This window comes from Myodes glareolus, chromosome 11, assembly GCF_982192425.1.
Source record: "Myodes glareolus chromosome 11, mMyoGla1.1, whole genome shotgun sequence".
Taxonomy (NCBI): Eukaryota; Metazoa; Chordata; class Mammalia; order Rodentia; family Cricetidae; genus Myodes; species Myodes glareolus.
This window is the reverse complement of record NC_142036.1, coordinates 3649879-3665533: the sequence shown is the minus strand read 5'-3', so window position 1 is coordinate 3665533 and position 15655 is coordinate 3649879. Positions and strand designations below refer to the sequence as shown.

The 15655-nt window shown below is 43.3% G+C and overlaps 1 protein-coding gene across 2 annotated transcripts in view; it reads right to left on the bottom strand.

Annotated features, from left to right (window-relative positions):
• Sp4 (Sp4 transcription factor) overlaps positions 1 to 3939 on the bottom strand; it is a 55415-nt gene extending 51476 nt beyond the window's left edge. Inside the window, exons 1-3 of one of the 2 annotated variants that reach the window (XM_085698053.2) lie at positions 3726 to 3939; positions 3202 to 3311; positions 1145 to 2699 (exon numbers count right to left, since the gene is read on the bottom strand). In XM_085698053.2, coding sequence (XP_085554179.1) covers positions 1145 to 2699; positions 3202 to 3311; positions 3726 to 3732 — 1672 coding nt within the window. In that variant the 5' untranslated portion in view covers positions 3733 to 3939. The remainder of the gene's footprint in view (positions 1 to 1144; positions 2700 to 3201; positions 3312 to 3725) is intronic. The other variant, XM_085698052.2, reaches the window with a different exon arrangement.
• Between the last annotated feature and the right edge of the window lie 11716 nt (positions 3940 to 15655).

The following is a 15655-nucleotide window of genomic DNA, read 5'->3' as shown; positions in this document are numbered from 1 at the left end:
GTTCTCCTGAGTGGGCAGGCTCTCTGGATAACTTTTAAGTATTCATCGGCTTGAGTTGTGTGGAAAAAGAACCCATCCTAATTTTTCTGCACCTCGTTTTGCAAAAGGTCATTCAAAAAGGACAAGCATATCCAATCTTAAAATACCTGAACAGAAATTTTTATTTAACAAAATTTGAAAAATCAAAGGTACTAAAATCAAAGCAAGTTTCTGCCAACTCACAACTCAGAATCAATTTAGTCTAAGTACAATAAGACTTTTAGTACAGTTAAGACAGCCCCCCCAAAGTAGTTCTACTACTTACCAGAACTAGGTTTTGAAGTGCTTTAGATGTATCTAATTCTATGCACAATAAATAACAACTGTTTCTATAGCTGCTTTAAAAACTAGATGGCCATCATTTGTTCAAGTCAGTGACATTTTACAACCTACAGCTTCGCTTTTCACTAACCACATGACACCTTTAAATAATTCAAAACATGTTTAATAAGGACCTTTGAAATAAGATTTTTTAATAAGGACCTTTTAAATAAGACTTTTCCTTAACTTTATACATCAAGTACCATTAAAGTCACACTCCTGACCTGATCCTGAGTGGAGCAAAAAGAAGATATAAAACTTAAGGAAACAATTTGTAACTTCAATTTCTATCCTAACTGCAACAGTAGCTAGTTTAAAACTGCTCTAGACACTACAGTGAAAATGCCTCAAAAACCAAATGCTTAGACAAGAGAAGGCCAAGATAAAAACCTTCTTACACAGAAGTAGCATTTCAAAAGACTCACAACCATATCCGAATTCAAGTTAAGCTAACTTTCCATCAAGAAGAGCCGAGTTCCTCTACCGGAAGAGTTCAAGTGTACTCAAATATGATCTCTATAATTATGGCTCTAATCAGAAAAAGATGCTTTATGAAACAATTTAAATTATTAAACAAATTTGACACACAAAACTGAGTGCTAAAAGCTACAGAAATAAAGAGACCACACTGATAGCAATGTATGGTTGTGCTGTAACAGTCCAGCTTTGACCCTCACCAGTCTGTGTACCTCAGAGGTGTAGCAAATCTAAAAATGAACCTGGAGCAATAGCTCTGTCACTAAGCCCTGCTAATAAGAGATTAAAAAGAAAAGATGTGGCTTACCTGCAACACTAGTGATTGTTACTGGAACTCCCTGAACTTGAACGCCCGCAGCACCCAGGTTGGCAACGCTCACTGTCTGAAGGTTAGGCACTGATGCAAGCTGGGCAGTATTCAGAGTTATTGGGGCACCAGCAACAGCCACAGGAGCGATCTGAGCAAGAGTTGTGCCACCACTTGAAGACACGGGGGTGATGGTTAGCTGCTGAGATAACCCAGCATTCTGAACTTGCAAATTTGAAAGACTCTGAATATTCTGAACCTGGACAGTTTGCCAGCTGATTTGCCCTGAAGGTGTTAAAGTTGGAGCCCTGATAAGCACCTGAGTCGGGTTGACAGCTTGAAGTTGAACATTCTGCAAAGGCTGCTGCTGGATGGTCTGAATGGTCTGCCCTGACTGCAGCTGAAATGACTGTGGCGGAATCGCTTGGATGATCTGCTGCTGAGGCTGCTGGATCTGGATTTGCTGCAGGATAGGCTGGCCTACAATCTGTACCTGCTGAAGAGAACTGGACTGATCCTGGGCAGTTTGTATCCCATTGGGCTGAAGCTGACTGGAGCTCTGGGCTTCAGACTCCGTAGCAGCAGGTGTTTGCGATTCTTCAATGGTGCGTTCAGAACTACTGGCTGATGTGCTTGCGTACTGGCCCGTATCTGCTGAACTCACTAATGTGTCACTGCTGGTTAGAGATGTGGATGCAGTGGTAGTGCAAGTAGTAGAGGAAGAGGGCGATTCAGGCATAGTACTGGCAGAAGCAGTGGTGGTGGTGGGCGTAGAAGCTAATTGATTCCCATTGGAAGTCCCACTATCAGTAGTGGTTGTAGGCTGGCCAACTTGTCCAGTCCCTCCTCCAGCAGTCACGTTATTTATCACGGGCAAAGCTAAAGTCACTCCTCCAATGTTAATCGGTAGGGTTGTTACAACTTGAGCCTGAGTACCAGGCAGGGTCTGCAACTGCAATGGTATTGAAACACCAGGTCTAATTTGTACTGGAACTGTCTGATTTGCCAGGTTTTGAGCAAGAATATTACCAGAGGCTGTCCTGTTAGCAGCAGTGAGGATAGCTTGATTATTACCTGCAGAAATGAGCTGAATTTGACCCTGCAAATCCTGTAGAGATGAACTACTAGTTGGATTGATTTGAATTTGCTGACCTTCCACCGTCTGAAGTTGGGGGATCACTTGGTACTGTACACTACCACTTGGATTCTGTACTTGTATGACTTGAAACTGATTAGGGGTAGAAGAATTACCTGATTTAGTTTTTGTAGGAGAGGAACTCCCGTTATTACTGCTGGAAGAACTAGATGAACTAGAAGCTGGTTGAGAGATGTTATTTTCCTTTGAAGCGGGAGGAGTGGAGGCAACAAGTTGCCAAGCGTTTCCTGCAAGCTGCGTTGTCACCAGTTCCAGCTGCTGTGGCTGGCTCTGAAGTTGGACCAGTCCTTGGCTTGGGTCTATAATAATCTGCTGCTGTCCGGTTGCTTGATTTTCACCAGGAGTCCCTATTTTGCTGCAAGTAGCTGCCAGTAAAGCCAGAGGAGAAGGCTGAGAGTCCTACCCAAAATGGGAGGGGAAAGGAGAGGGAGGGGAAAAAGTGGGCGGATTTAGTGGAAGACAGTAGTGGGAGGGGGTTATTTATTTTGAGAGCTCTAAGTATCAGAACATACTCAACAGGCAGCAGAATTAAAAGGGAAATATGAACAAAAGCGGGTAGAAGCTATACGAATAAGAATGCAAGTCCTGTTACATAAAGTTTAAATAAAAAAAGAAATTTCTGGTAAACTTTCTGAAAGTGTTATTCTTCTGAACTCAAAATGCCCTTGGGAAAATAGACACTGTTTTCTACCAGTCTGAATTCCTGGTGAAATTCTAAACATCGTTAAAGCCTCAACTAGGGGGAAATACTCACGAATTTACAATTTAAGTTTCTCATTCAGAGATGCTTTGAGTGGCTAAACATTTTTATCCTGTTCTTTACTTCTGGGTATTTAGAGGGCATAACTCCCTATGTTACCTAAAGCTTCCTGTTGAATTTTTTTTTAACGTTTGCTTTTACCTGGGAGCCTGAGGTTTTGGATTTTTTATTGTTATTCTCTGGCTCAGAGGTTTTCCCTCCTTCTGTAGCCATCGCCGCAGCCGCCTCCTCCTCCTCCTCCTTCTTCTGATCTGCAACAATCCCCCCCCCAACACACACGACAACAGGTTATTAGGGTTATTATTATTCGTTCTCCTCCCTACTTCCCCCTCCTTCCTTCTGAACATTAATCTCCATAAACCCGCGATCTGTGCACACCGGCAGGGGGTGGGGGAGAAGGAGGGGAAGGGAGGAGGGGGCTCTCACAAAACGTGGTTTGAAACCCGACCCATAGGCTCCAAAGCAACACCCAGAAGGAGGTTGTTCCAGCTTAGACATTAAGACAAAACACAGCCCTCCTTCCCTCCCCCTGGTTCCCTCCCGCCCTCTCCTCCTCCCCTTCCAGCATCTCGGCGGCCCCGGGGGAGGGGGAAGCGAGCAGGGTCTGGGGAGGGAGGGACAGAGGGAGGCGGTGAAGGAGACCGAGGGGGGTGGAGAATACGTACCGCTCATCCCGCATTAACAGGACAAACCCTCACAGAGACACTGGGATAGAGGTGGGTGGGGGTGGGGGCGAGGCGGGAGGAGAGGCCGGTCCCGCCCGCCCGGGGTGGCTCGGAGGAGGCTGTAGCTGGCACAGGCTCTGCCTCTTTTTCCGCGAATGGCCGCCGCTGGGCTGTGGCGTAGCAGCTCCTCTCTCCGCCCGAGCCCGGCTGACTCGCCCTTGATTGACAGCCGCGGCGTGCGGCGCGGGCGGCGGCGCGGGCCGGGGGCGGAGCCAGGGCGGCGCGAGCGCGGCGATCCCCACCCCCCTCGGCCTGCCTCCGCCGGCGCCGCCGACTCTCCACCCCTTCCCCCAGCGGATTGGCCGCCGACCTGCCGGGGCCGGGGCGCTGGGGCCGCCCCCTCTCCTCCCCTTTGCCCGGCCGGTGCTCGGCGCGGCTCGGCGTGTGCCCGTGGGCCCGCAGCGCGTGCGGCCTGGGCGAGCTAGCGGCGCCGTGCCAGCGGCAGGCCCTTCATACAGCCAAACTTGTTGTCTCAGGATATCCCGCCCCCTCCTCAGTTCCCGGCGCCCTCCACTCAAAAGCGCACGACAGCCGTTTGCGTGGGGCCGCGGAAGAAAGACATGGGACTAGGCTCGCGGGAGGAGAGCAGAGCGGGCGCGGCGAAGCGTGAGCTTCTTGCCGCTCCGCGAGCTAGCTGACCCGCCCGCTGCCCCCGCGGCGTGAGCATGGCTTTCCTTAGGCGCATCCGGACCCGGGCGCCCTTTTTCCCTGGCTCGGCTTTCATTGGGTGATGCCGCTGACGCGCCTCAGTCGTGGGCGGAGGCGGGCGGGCCTCTGGCGCAAAGCCTTTCGGGTCTTGTAGTTTCTGACGGAAACCCCAACGAGGCACCACCTTCTTCCCGCCCCCGAGCGCGGCCTGGCTGCAGAGCCTAGAGCTGCCCGAGGGGGCGGTGGCAGCAGGGCGTGGCCGGGGCCGAGTGGGAGTTGAACCCAGAGCTGGGGAGGGGGAAATGGGTGTTGTTTGCCTGGGCCTATCGGCCGAACGGGGCTGCCCGAACCGCCTCTGCCACCGCCTCCTCAGCTGAAAGCCGCTCCCCGAGGGGCGAGCTCACACCCGGAGCGCGCGGCGATTGAGCAGGCGGTGGCGAAGGGAGGCGGGGTCTGCTGTCCTCCGGGTTTGAATGAAACTGACTGGGGGAACATTCCCTTCACCCTACTTCTTTGCTCACCTAGCTCGCTGGGACCTCCGGTCTGAACGCAAGGCCTGGGTTCCCACCGAGCAGGAGCTTCCATTTTTATTTGTTGTCTCTCTAATTGGGTGCTGGTGCAGAGAAGTGATAAGTCTTCTAGGGTGGCGCCTTCGATACCTAGTTCTTGGCGCGATTCTCGCTCCTAGAGGTCTCACAAGGTTGTCCGGGCGAAGGAAAACCCGGCAGCATGTGGGTCAGCCCTGCTCATGGTTTCAGCGTGAGCTTTTAGGCAAGCGCAATTCACATCTAGCTGTGCGAAGCACTTTGTCAAATGCTCCTGAGCCGGCCCCCAGCTTCTCTCCAAAGACATGAAGTCAAGATACCAGGGAATATACCTGCGACTAATGAAATGTACCAAAGCTAGAAGTGAATCTTAATACGAACCTTGGAACAGGACTCCATTACACACTAGGCTTAAAGCCCTCTACTCTCTTTGACGTGGACCCCACACGTAGCTTTGTGTGTTTTTGTCTGGTGCCTGAGGCTGGTGTGTTGCTAGGGTGAGAGAGGAAGTCTCTGGTGCTGTACTTGACTAGTGTTTCCTTGTTAAGTATTTGGGCTGATGACAAAGCATTGTAGAAAGCAAGGAACTCGAATAAAGAATTACAGTGTTGCCTACTCCATCTTATGAGTTGAAGATGCTACAGTAATCTGCCTCCACACACATTCCAATGTGCTAGATCTTAGAAAGCTCAGAAGTGCTCCTTGTATTTACAGAAGCAGTGTCTCCTCAAACCCTGTCCCCACCCAATTCGCCACAGTAAATGAATACCAGATAAGAACTGGAGCCCTTGTGGTTTTCTTTAGAAAACCTGCCTCAGAGAAGTAATACCAGTGTATGGATTTGCAAAATGTCCTAAATGCTCCGCATCCTGTTGATAAGTGGATGTACTAGTATCCAGGAAACAGTGCCAACCCTCACTTCCCGCGGTGGACAAAAATCTACAAGTTCATCGCTGTTGTGGACTGAGTTTTTGGATCCTCCAGATCTAAATTCAGATACTGGGACTCTGTCCCTTGGCGTGATGTTATTCAGAGGCAGAGTCTTTGGGACTTTTTGGTTAGGTGAGGTCATCAGAGTGGCACTCTCACCAGTAAAACTGAGTGGTCTTAGACTGACTGTCCTTCACTCTGCTGTCCCCTATGTGAAGCACAATTTCAACCTGATGGTCTGCCACCCACAAGACACTCGCCAGAACCTACCTGACCCTACCTTGATGTCAGGCTCCTTCCAAATAGTGGGAGCTAAATTGTTGTTCACAAGATATGGGTTGTGTTACAGTAGCCTTCGCTGATTAAAACCCTGGCTGCGTCTTGAGGCCTTGGCCTGGGAGCAAATAAACCGCTTGTGGACTCCATCAAATCGTATCTTCTATAGAAATAACCAATAACAAAGACTCTCCTTTGACAAAACTTAAGCCGTTCTCTGAATCATGTTTCTAACTTAGCCTTGACCTTGGGTTTTAGGTTAAATTTAGTATCTTTGTGCGTTTAGTCGAGTTTTAGCAAGAAACCTAACGGGTTAGTTTAGTGACCGTCTCCTGTCATCGCTAGCTGACCAAATTCACTATTGCTTACCCTTGCTATCACCCTTCAGTAGCAGTCTTGTCAAACAGGGTTGACAGTATCCTCTTCCACTCTGGAATTTTCTCAACAGTAATTTTCTATCCAGTGACCCTACTGTCTTCCTTAGTTACATATGTCTACTTGCCCTTGATCTGATCACAATTGAGCTAGGATACAGACAAGCACCATCATTCCTGTTTATGTGGTGCTGGAGATCAAATCCAGGGCTTCGCGTATGTTAGGCAAGTAGTCTATCACTGACCGACCTCCCCAGCTTGCACGCTTTGTATGATTCCTTTTCAAGTACCAGTCTCCACTCCTGGCGGCCAAAGGCCAGGACTTCGACCCCGCACAATGCTGAGGTTGCTCAGACAATGGGATTGAAGCAACTCTAAAGGTGTTTGAATAGCTTAGAGGAAGGAAAAGACATGACATGACTGAGAGAAAGGCTCATTTTCCGAATGACTCCTTCAAGGGCCAACTTCCTGGAATAACCACTGCACTGCTTCATATTCTTTCTTGGAAGTAGATAACAAAAAAGGCTTCGAGAACTGCTGAGCTGAAGACAGCTCCACATTTACCACTGATTCCCCATAACACACTGAGAGCAGCTGGCAAGAATCAGATGCCAGCACAAGGGTGTGTTTGCAAGTGGTCCTATTAGGAAGAAAGAGACTGTACATGGTACCATAAAAAGGCCTATTGAGTGTTCAAAACTATATTTAAAAGGTAAATTTCTTAATCAATAAGAACCGTTTATAGAAAACAGAAAAAGTTTGAAGTAATTGAGGTTTGAATATAGAACATTTGCAAGAAAATAGGCAAAGGTTGACTGTGGATGTGGGGGCCTTTGAAAGTCAGAAATGTTTGTAAGTGGCATTTCCAAATGGACACGACCAAGTGACAAGTATAGATTCACCCAGAGAGCCTGTGTAGGAGCAACTAGAGCTGACAGCTTGGCTCTTCCTTGTACATACTCAGTTCCTTCATGGAATGCTAATGTCCAACATCAAGACATTTAATTCATGATTTTGAGACAGAGACAGGAGGCTCACCATTGAGTTCTAGGATAGACTAGTCTACAGAGTAGGTTCTAGATTATGTATAGCAGCACCTTATTTCAAAAAACGTTTAAAAAAGAAAAGAAAAATAATCAAAAAACACATGTCACTATTTTTAACATGTTGAATTTCTGCTGTTGTCCAGTTGTATTTGTTGTTGATTGAGATTAGGATGGATTGAACAGTTCTTGGCAATTACGTGGGCATAGCATAAGACAAAACATTGTTTGTTGTAAAAGGAGTGGCAGGCTGCGTCCCGCCACCTGGCTAGCTTTACACCCAAAATAATTACACAGAAACTGTATTCATTTAAACACTGACTGGCCCATTAGTTCTAGCCTCTTATTGGCTAATTCTCACATCGTGATTAAACCATTTCTGATAATCTGTGTAGCACCATGAGGTGGTGGCTTACCAGGAAAGATCCTAACCTATGTCCTTCTCGGGTCGGAGAATCATGGCATCTGCCTGACTCTGCTTCTTTCTCCCAGCATCCTGTTCTGTCTACTCCGCCTATCTAAGCTGCTGTCCTATTAAAAGCCAAGGCAGTTTCTTTATTAACCAATGAAAGTAACACATAGACAGATGACCCTCCTACATAAATTGTTGATACTTTATATTCATTTAAGCATGCAGAGGACTATGTTGTAGCCAGCAAACAAAAGATCACAAAATCACTTTCTTCAGACTAGAAAGTTGGTTATCAAAACATACCTCATAAACCTGGCTTCAGAGTACGCGTGATAATCTCAGGATTAGGACTGGTCTGCGAAGCAAAGAGAGAACTTGACTCGAAATAACGACAGCAACAAATCTGTGTTCAAAATGGCAGGTTCCCAAAGCACACCAGTTGTTTTTGATGCACCTGTGTTTTTTACTGGTAAAGGGATCATTCATTGAATTTTTGTTAGAAGAATATATCATTGAAAACAAACTACTTGGATTTACTTCCTAGTCTGTTACCAGTAATGGTACAATCTTGGGCAGGTGATATTGACCTCTCTGAGCCTCTGTCCTTAAGGATGAACAGTAAATACCACACTGTTAGCATTGTATAAAGTTATTTTAGGAATTGAGTCAGGTTAAACTTTTCTAGAACAGTGTTTGGTAAATTTCCCTTGTTAGCTCTCTGCCTGGAAGTATAGCTCAGACCTTAAATACACAAGGCCTGGATTCTGTCCTAGCAACCAACAGAAGGGGCGGGGGGTTGAAAGGAGGGAATGAAGTCAGCTAATTAGCACTTTTATTTTTTATTATATTTTGTAGTGCTGGAGATCAAACTTGAAATGTACTCATTCAACGCAAGCACACTACCACAGAGCTAAAATCATCTTTATGGTATCATCAAATATATCTGCCCATTCGCTTATTATTAGAATAGGTAGTTTTAACAAACCAAATACAGAAATACGTACACCAAGAGCATCTCTATTCCGTGCAGTTTCTCCTGAAACACTGAAGTGATCAGTGTAAACTATTGGTGTAACCTTTGACACTTTGACTTCCATAAATGATCCACATGTTTGTACTGGGGTATGAGATTGTAATATTAAATTGCATGTACAAACGCACTTCCAGACATATATGCACAGACTGGCCTTTTTGATGTCTTACTACATTATGATTATCTAACAGAAAAATATTAATTGAAACTATCATTTTAGTACAATACATTACTTGATGTTGAAATATATTTTATTCAATATAAAGACTGTTATCAATAGAGCTATTTGTGCATGACTGTAAATAATTCACAAGAAACATACCTGTTCCAATGCAAAGATTTTTAATAGCTGCAATGAGATGACTGCACAAAAGGGCTTATTTTATTCCATATATTTGGTTAGTTCAGTATGACAGGGTTCATATCTTTGAGGTTTCACCAGCATTGATTATTTCCAGCCTGCCCAGTTATTGGCACAGTGACGGTAGAGTGTGTCTGCCTGACTGCTGGAGAAGACCCAAGCATCTTTGGTTTGTGATTATGTGCTTTCCCAACACAGCAAGCTGCTTGTGTATCTCCTTCTCTCTTCTATTTTGTATAGTGTTATTTTTTTTCTCTTACCAGTTTTATGAGCTGAATGTATTTGTATAGCATTATGGCTTGCATATCTTTTGCACTGTTAACATAGTTCCCCAATGTATTGTTTTTGCTTTTATATTCTGTATAATATGGTTTGAACTCTATTTTTCAATGGATAATACCAACACAAATAAATATTTTCGGTAGTATACTAAAATATAGGGACAGAGTATTTTTTTTTCACTCATTGGATATAGTTATTTTCTCCATTCCCTAGAAGGCCTATCCCATGGTAAGCATTCAGTACATATTTAATGAGTCAGTGACGTTTCAACATTTAGTACATAATCAATACAAAAAACTTAAGTAACCTCTTAGATTGGGCGGGGGCTTTATAGCCTAGGATGGCCTCAAACTGGCCACTCTCCTGTCTCAGTCTTTGGAGTGGTGGGTTTACAAGCAGGCACCCTGGCATAGCATAAATTAAAACTCTAGCTATGAAATACACCATAGGGAGGGCTGAAGACACATTTCCCCAAGGGAACAGTGTTAACACCCAGGCATTATAACCAGTTATCCACCCTAGCAGCTGCAGGCATTGATTTTTTTAAATGATGGTTATGGATTCTCTGAACTATCCCAAGGGCACCTAGCAACAATAACATTCTGGTTATACTTCCCTATTTATTTATATTCATAACATTTTTCTTCTCACAAAGGACCTGTAATATGTCATAAGACAGTAACATAGGGATTGAATATAAAAATTAGATCCAATATAAAAGAAAAAATTGTACCTCAATAGTGTCAGCAGGCATTTTATCTGAACTTTAATTTGACTCCAAGTTTCCTAGCAGCCAGAGCAAATAAAGAAATGTGTTTGTATTGCTTCATTGTTTAAAAAGGGCATGAAGGATGTGTGCTACTTATCTCAGAGAAAGCAAAGTTTTTCCTAGCTCCAAAAATTGATATCTCCTTACTACAGTTCATAACCTACTTGTTTTGGGTATAAATGTGTCATTTTAGGCACTCAAAATTTTTGGAAGAATTAATTATAGTACATTTAAGAATATGCTTTAATGGAACTTACTGACTTCCAATGTAGACTTATTTAGGAAAGGCTTATGTTTGTTTTGGGATTGATAAGAATAATCATGGATTAGGGCTGGAGAGATAGCTCTGTGTTTAACCGCTCCAGCTGCTCTTCCAGAGGGTTGGGGTTCAATTCCTAGCACCGTATGGAGGCTCACAACCATCTCTAACTCCACTTCCAGGTGACCTGCCGCTCGCTTCAAGCCTCAGTGTGCACCAGACACATGTATGCAGTTAAGACATACATATAAGGAAAATACTCACATACATAAAATAATAATAATAATTTTAGAAGATTAATCAAAGATCACTTAAGAGCAATTTTATTCTTCTATTCTAATATAGTAAGACCTGACAACAATATTTGAAAGTTGCAGAAAATTAATCAAGAAGATTTAGTTGCAGACAATCCTGAGGTATATTTGGAGATTTTGCCTCAATAAACAAGGTGACACCCAGGTAAAACAGCCTGCCACCTCGACTGAACTTGAGTTCACCCCTGGACTGACACACAGAAGGAGAAAATTGACTCTTGCCATTGCAACTGGACCTTAGTTCACACACACACACACACTCACACCGCCTGGGACCCACATGCATAAGGAGAGAATTGACTCCTGCAATCTTCTCACTCCACATGTACACCATGGCATGTGTGCACACCAACTCCATGAACATGACCTCAAGAACATAATAATAAAATAAGTAAATTTTTAAAGATTTATTTAAAAGAACTAAACAAACATTTGAAAATTGAAAATGAAGGCTTGAGGGAAAAGTTTTGACCTTAAAAAAGTACATGTTCATTGCAAACCCAAGATTTGTGATTTTGTTGTCCCAGACTGTCTTAAAGACTTTCTTGAATATTTGAAAATTTCACACTGAAACCCTCAAGACTGCTAAAAGGATTGACTTGAAAGTAGATTATCTAGGAATTTCAGCTAATGCCCCAAATTTTGATCTTTCCATGTGAGTTTTTGTTTTCTCCAACAACAAAATCAGTCACCTATGGAGGGCACTGTACTCTATGGTAAGATTAACTCGGCAGGCTACTCATGAGGAAGATAGGGCTCCTGGGAACTCATCTGCAGTCCTTGAAAAAACAAATTCAAAATTAATCATAAGGTCTGAAGAGTAGAAAGAGGATAGGAGACCCTTGTATACCTGTTTCTCCATTGTTTGGGGGAGCAAATCCAGGGCCCTGTGTTCTGTCATGGAGCTCTTCCTCCAGAATCGCTGTGTCGTTTTGTTGCTTTCTGACTCATTAAGCCAGGATTTTCATGCCTACCCAAATTTTGGTGGGTCTGTGAGAAGTCAGACTTGTTAGAACATCCACCATGGTGTTCAGGTCTCTTGGTTCCAGCTGTTCCAGAGTGAGTGAGGTCAGGTAGGAGGAATAAGAGTGGATTGGGGATCTCCTGTCTCAGGGCTCCCTCAAGTTACTTCATCTCCCGGAGTTTCTTCATCTATATGTAAAAAAATCCATGATAATTCCAATAATATAAAGTTATTAAGATTAAATGAACTTCTTTCCATAATAGGCACTTAATAATTAATCTGAAGTTCTTTCTTTCTGGTTGAGTGATTATATTATCGTTTAGGATAATTTTTAATTTTCCTTTTCTTCTAGTTCTAAATATACAGTGAGCAATCAAAGTAGGTCAAGGATCTTCTCCATGAGCAAATAATGCTTTGGGGGTCACACATAGCCATTTTGGGTTTCAGGGTCGATATGCATGTAATTTTTAAAGCACTTTACTATAACACTTACAGAAAGCAATTCAGTTAAAATTAGCAAGAAGAGAACGTCTCTCTTTAGCTCCAAAAGAGTCAGAGATTTGCAGTTTGAAGATTTTTCCAGTTAAACTGAGAGAGGACTTTGTCCAACAAAAGGAATAGGCATCAGAGTCAGCACTTTGAGACAGCGTAGAACAAGGTAGAGAAAGCCTCAAGGCTAAGGTCTGCAGAACTGTCTCCCAGGGGCTTGCTCTGGGAAGCACTGGGTGGTGCTGTGTCGTACATTAGGGGGAGTTGATGGTCACCTAACAAGAAAGAAAAGAAACAAGGAAAACAAAAGGCCAAAAGACTGAGAGGAGTCCTAGGAAAAATTGTCGTCACTACAGTCGTCATCATATTCTGCAGTGAGTTGTGTCCTCCGAATTTTTCTTTTTCCAGCTGTAGTAAGCAGTTTGGGAAAATCTGGAAGAACACAGAGGTGTCCATCAACAAGTACAGACACAAAGGCATTATTGGCAAAGCTAGCTGTAGGTGTGGTATCTTCTCAAAGCATGTGTCTGTTCAAATTTGTGGTCACTTCCTGACAGACGACATAGATGTAAGCACCGTCACCAGGAGAAACTAGGAAGCATTTCTCAGTAGTAGGAAGTCGGGGGAAGCAAAAAGAAGGTTCAACATGACTGGATAAGCTATAAGGTGCTCAGCAAATATAGCAATGACAGATTTTCATCAGGGTACGTGCAAACTCTTCCACTGTTTGTAGCAGTGAGATAGTTTTGCTTCTTTGCCAATCAAGCCAAACCTGAATGTTTTTAAAGGATGTCATCAATAGAAGGAAAAGACAGGCCAAGAGAGCAAGAGGGAAGGGATGGTTGGAAACATGTACGTCAGTGGAAAAGGTGCTGTAATGCCTTCAAACTCTATTAGGTCTGTTACTAGGTCTGTTATTAGGATTGGTTTGGGGGTTGGTTGTTCTGTGGTTGTTTTTTGAAGTTTCAGAGGCCAGAACTAAGATCAATACATGAATGCCATCAGGAGATGTATTAGACAAAGTACAAAAAGTACCCACTGGAAGGGAGAGTGTTGGTCAAGGATAAAAAAAAACTTTTAGAACCTAGGCCAAAGTAGGCCTGAGGCAACAAACTTCACTTTGGGCTGCAACAGGCCTGAGGCAACAAATTCTACTGGAGTGGGAGTGAACTAGCTACCTAGGCCGGAGTGGGCCTGAGAAAGCAAGCTCCATGGGAGTGTGAGCAGAATCAGTTCAGGGACATTGGCAGACAGGGATTGAGCCAGCGATCTGGGCCAGAGCAGACCTGAGACAGGGAACTCCAAGGGAGTGCAACAAAGCCCAGGAGAGCTGAGTGACCTCCCGGAACATGAAGTAACCAAAGGGGTAACTAGGACTGTGGCACTGACTGTACAACAAGGAACAATCATCTGAGCCTTGAATTCACTGGCACCTAGAAGATTAATTGACAGAATCACCGACAGCCCCAAATACACCTATTAGAGGAAAAGATGAGCAGATGAGCATGCAACACCACAAAGAGCAACATGACACCAGTAAAACCTAAAGACCCAACAACAGCAAGACTTGAACAACCAAATATAGATGAAGCAGAAGAAAATGACCTAAAAAAAATCACTTCAGGAGAATGTTTGAAACTCTTAGAGAGGAAATGAGAAATTCACTCAAAGAAATGGAGGAAAAGACAAACAAAAAATTGGAAGACATCAGCAAATTTCTTAAAGAAAGCCAAGAAAAAGCAATCAAACATATGAAAGACACTATTCAAGACTTGAAAAATGAAATAGAGAAAATAAAGAAAGCACAAGCCGAGGGAATTATAGAAACAGAAATCATGAGAAAATGATCAGGAACCACAAATGCAAGCATGAACAGCAGAATACAAGAGAAGGAAGAGAGAATCCCAAGCACTGAAGATACAATAAAAAAATAGACTTGTCAGTCAAAGAAAACATTAAATCTAACAAAGGTTAACCCAAAATATCCAGAAAATATGGGATACCATGAAAAGGCCAAACCTAAAAATGATAGTAATCGAAGTTCAACTCAAAAGCACACAAAAAAAGTATTTAACAAAATCATAGAAGAAAACTTTCCCAACCTAAAGAAAGATATGCATATACAAGAAGCTTAGAGAACACAAAATAGACAGGATCAAAAAAAGTTTGCTTGCCATATAATAATTAAAACACAAAATATACAGGATAAAGGAAGAATATTAAGAGCTGCAAAGGAAAAAGGCCAAGAAACACATAAAAGCAGACCTAGCAGAATTACACCTGACTTTTCACTGGGGACAATGAAAGCCAGAAGGTCATGGTCAAGCGTTATGCAGACATTAAGAGACCATAGATGCCAGCCCAGACTACTATACCCAGCAAAACTTTCAATCACCATAGAAGGACAAAACATGATATTCCATGACAGAACCAGATTTAACCAATACCTAGCCACAAACCCAGCTCTACACAAAGTACTAGAAGGAAAACTTCAACCCAAGGAAGTTGACTACATCAACAAAAATACAGACAACTGATGGTCTCATAGCAGGATATCCCAAAGAAGAGAAAAATGCACATACTAACATCACCAACAATGAAAACTAAATTAATAGGAGATAGCAATTGCTGGTCATTAAAATCCCTTAACGTAAATAGACTCAGTTCACCTATAAAAGTACAGGCTAACAGATTGGATACAAAAACACAATCCATCTTTCTTCTGCATACAGGAAACACACCTCAAGCTCAAAGACAGACATCATCTCAGAGAAAAGGGTTGGGAAAAATACTAAAATCAAATGGGCCTAAGAAACAACCTGGTGTAACTATCTTAATATCTAACAAAATAGACTTTAAACAAAAATCAATCAAAAGAGACAAAATAGAACATTTCATATTAGTCACAGGAAAAATCCATCAAGAGGAATTATTAATGCTGAATATCTATGCCACAAATACAAGGGCATCCTCATATGTAAAAGAAACACTTCTAAAGCTTAAATCAAACACTAAACCCCACACACTAATAGTAGAAGACTTCAACACTCCACTCTCACCACTGAACAGGTCAGTCAGACAAAAAAATGAACAGAGAAATAAGGGAACTAATGGATGTTATGACTCAAATGAACTTCCTAAAGACCCAGTAATACCACTTTTTGTGTATAT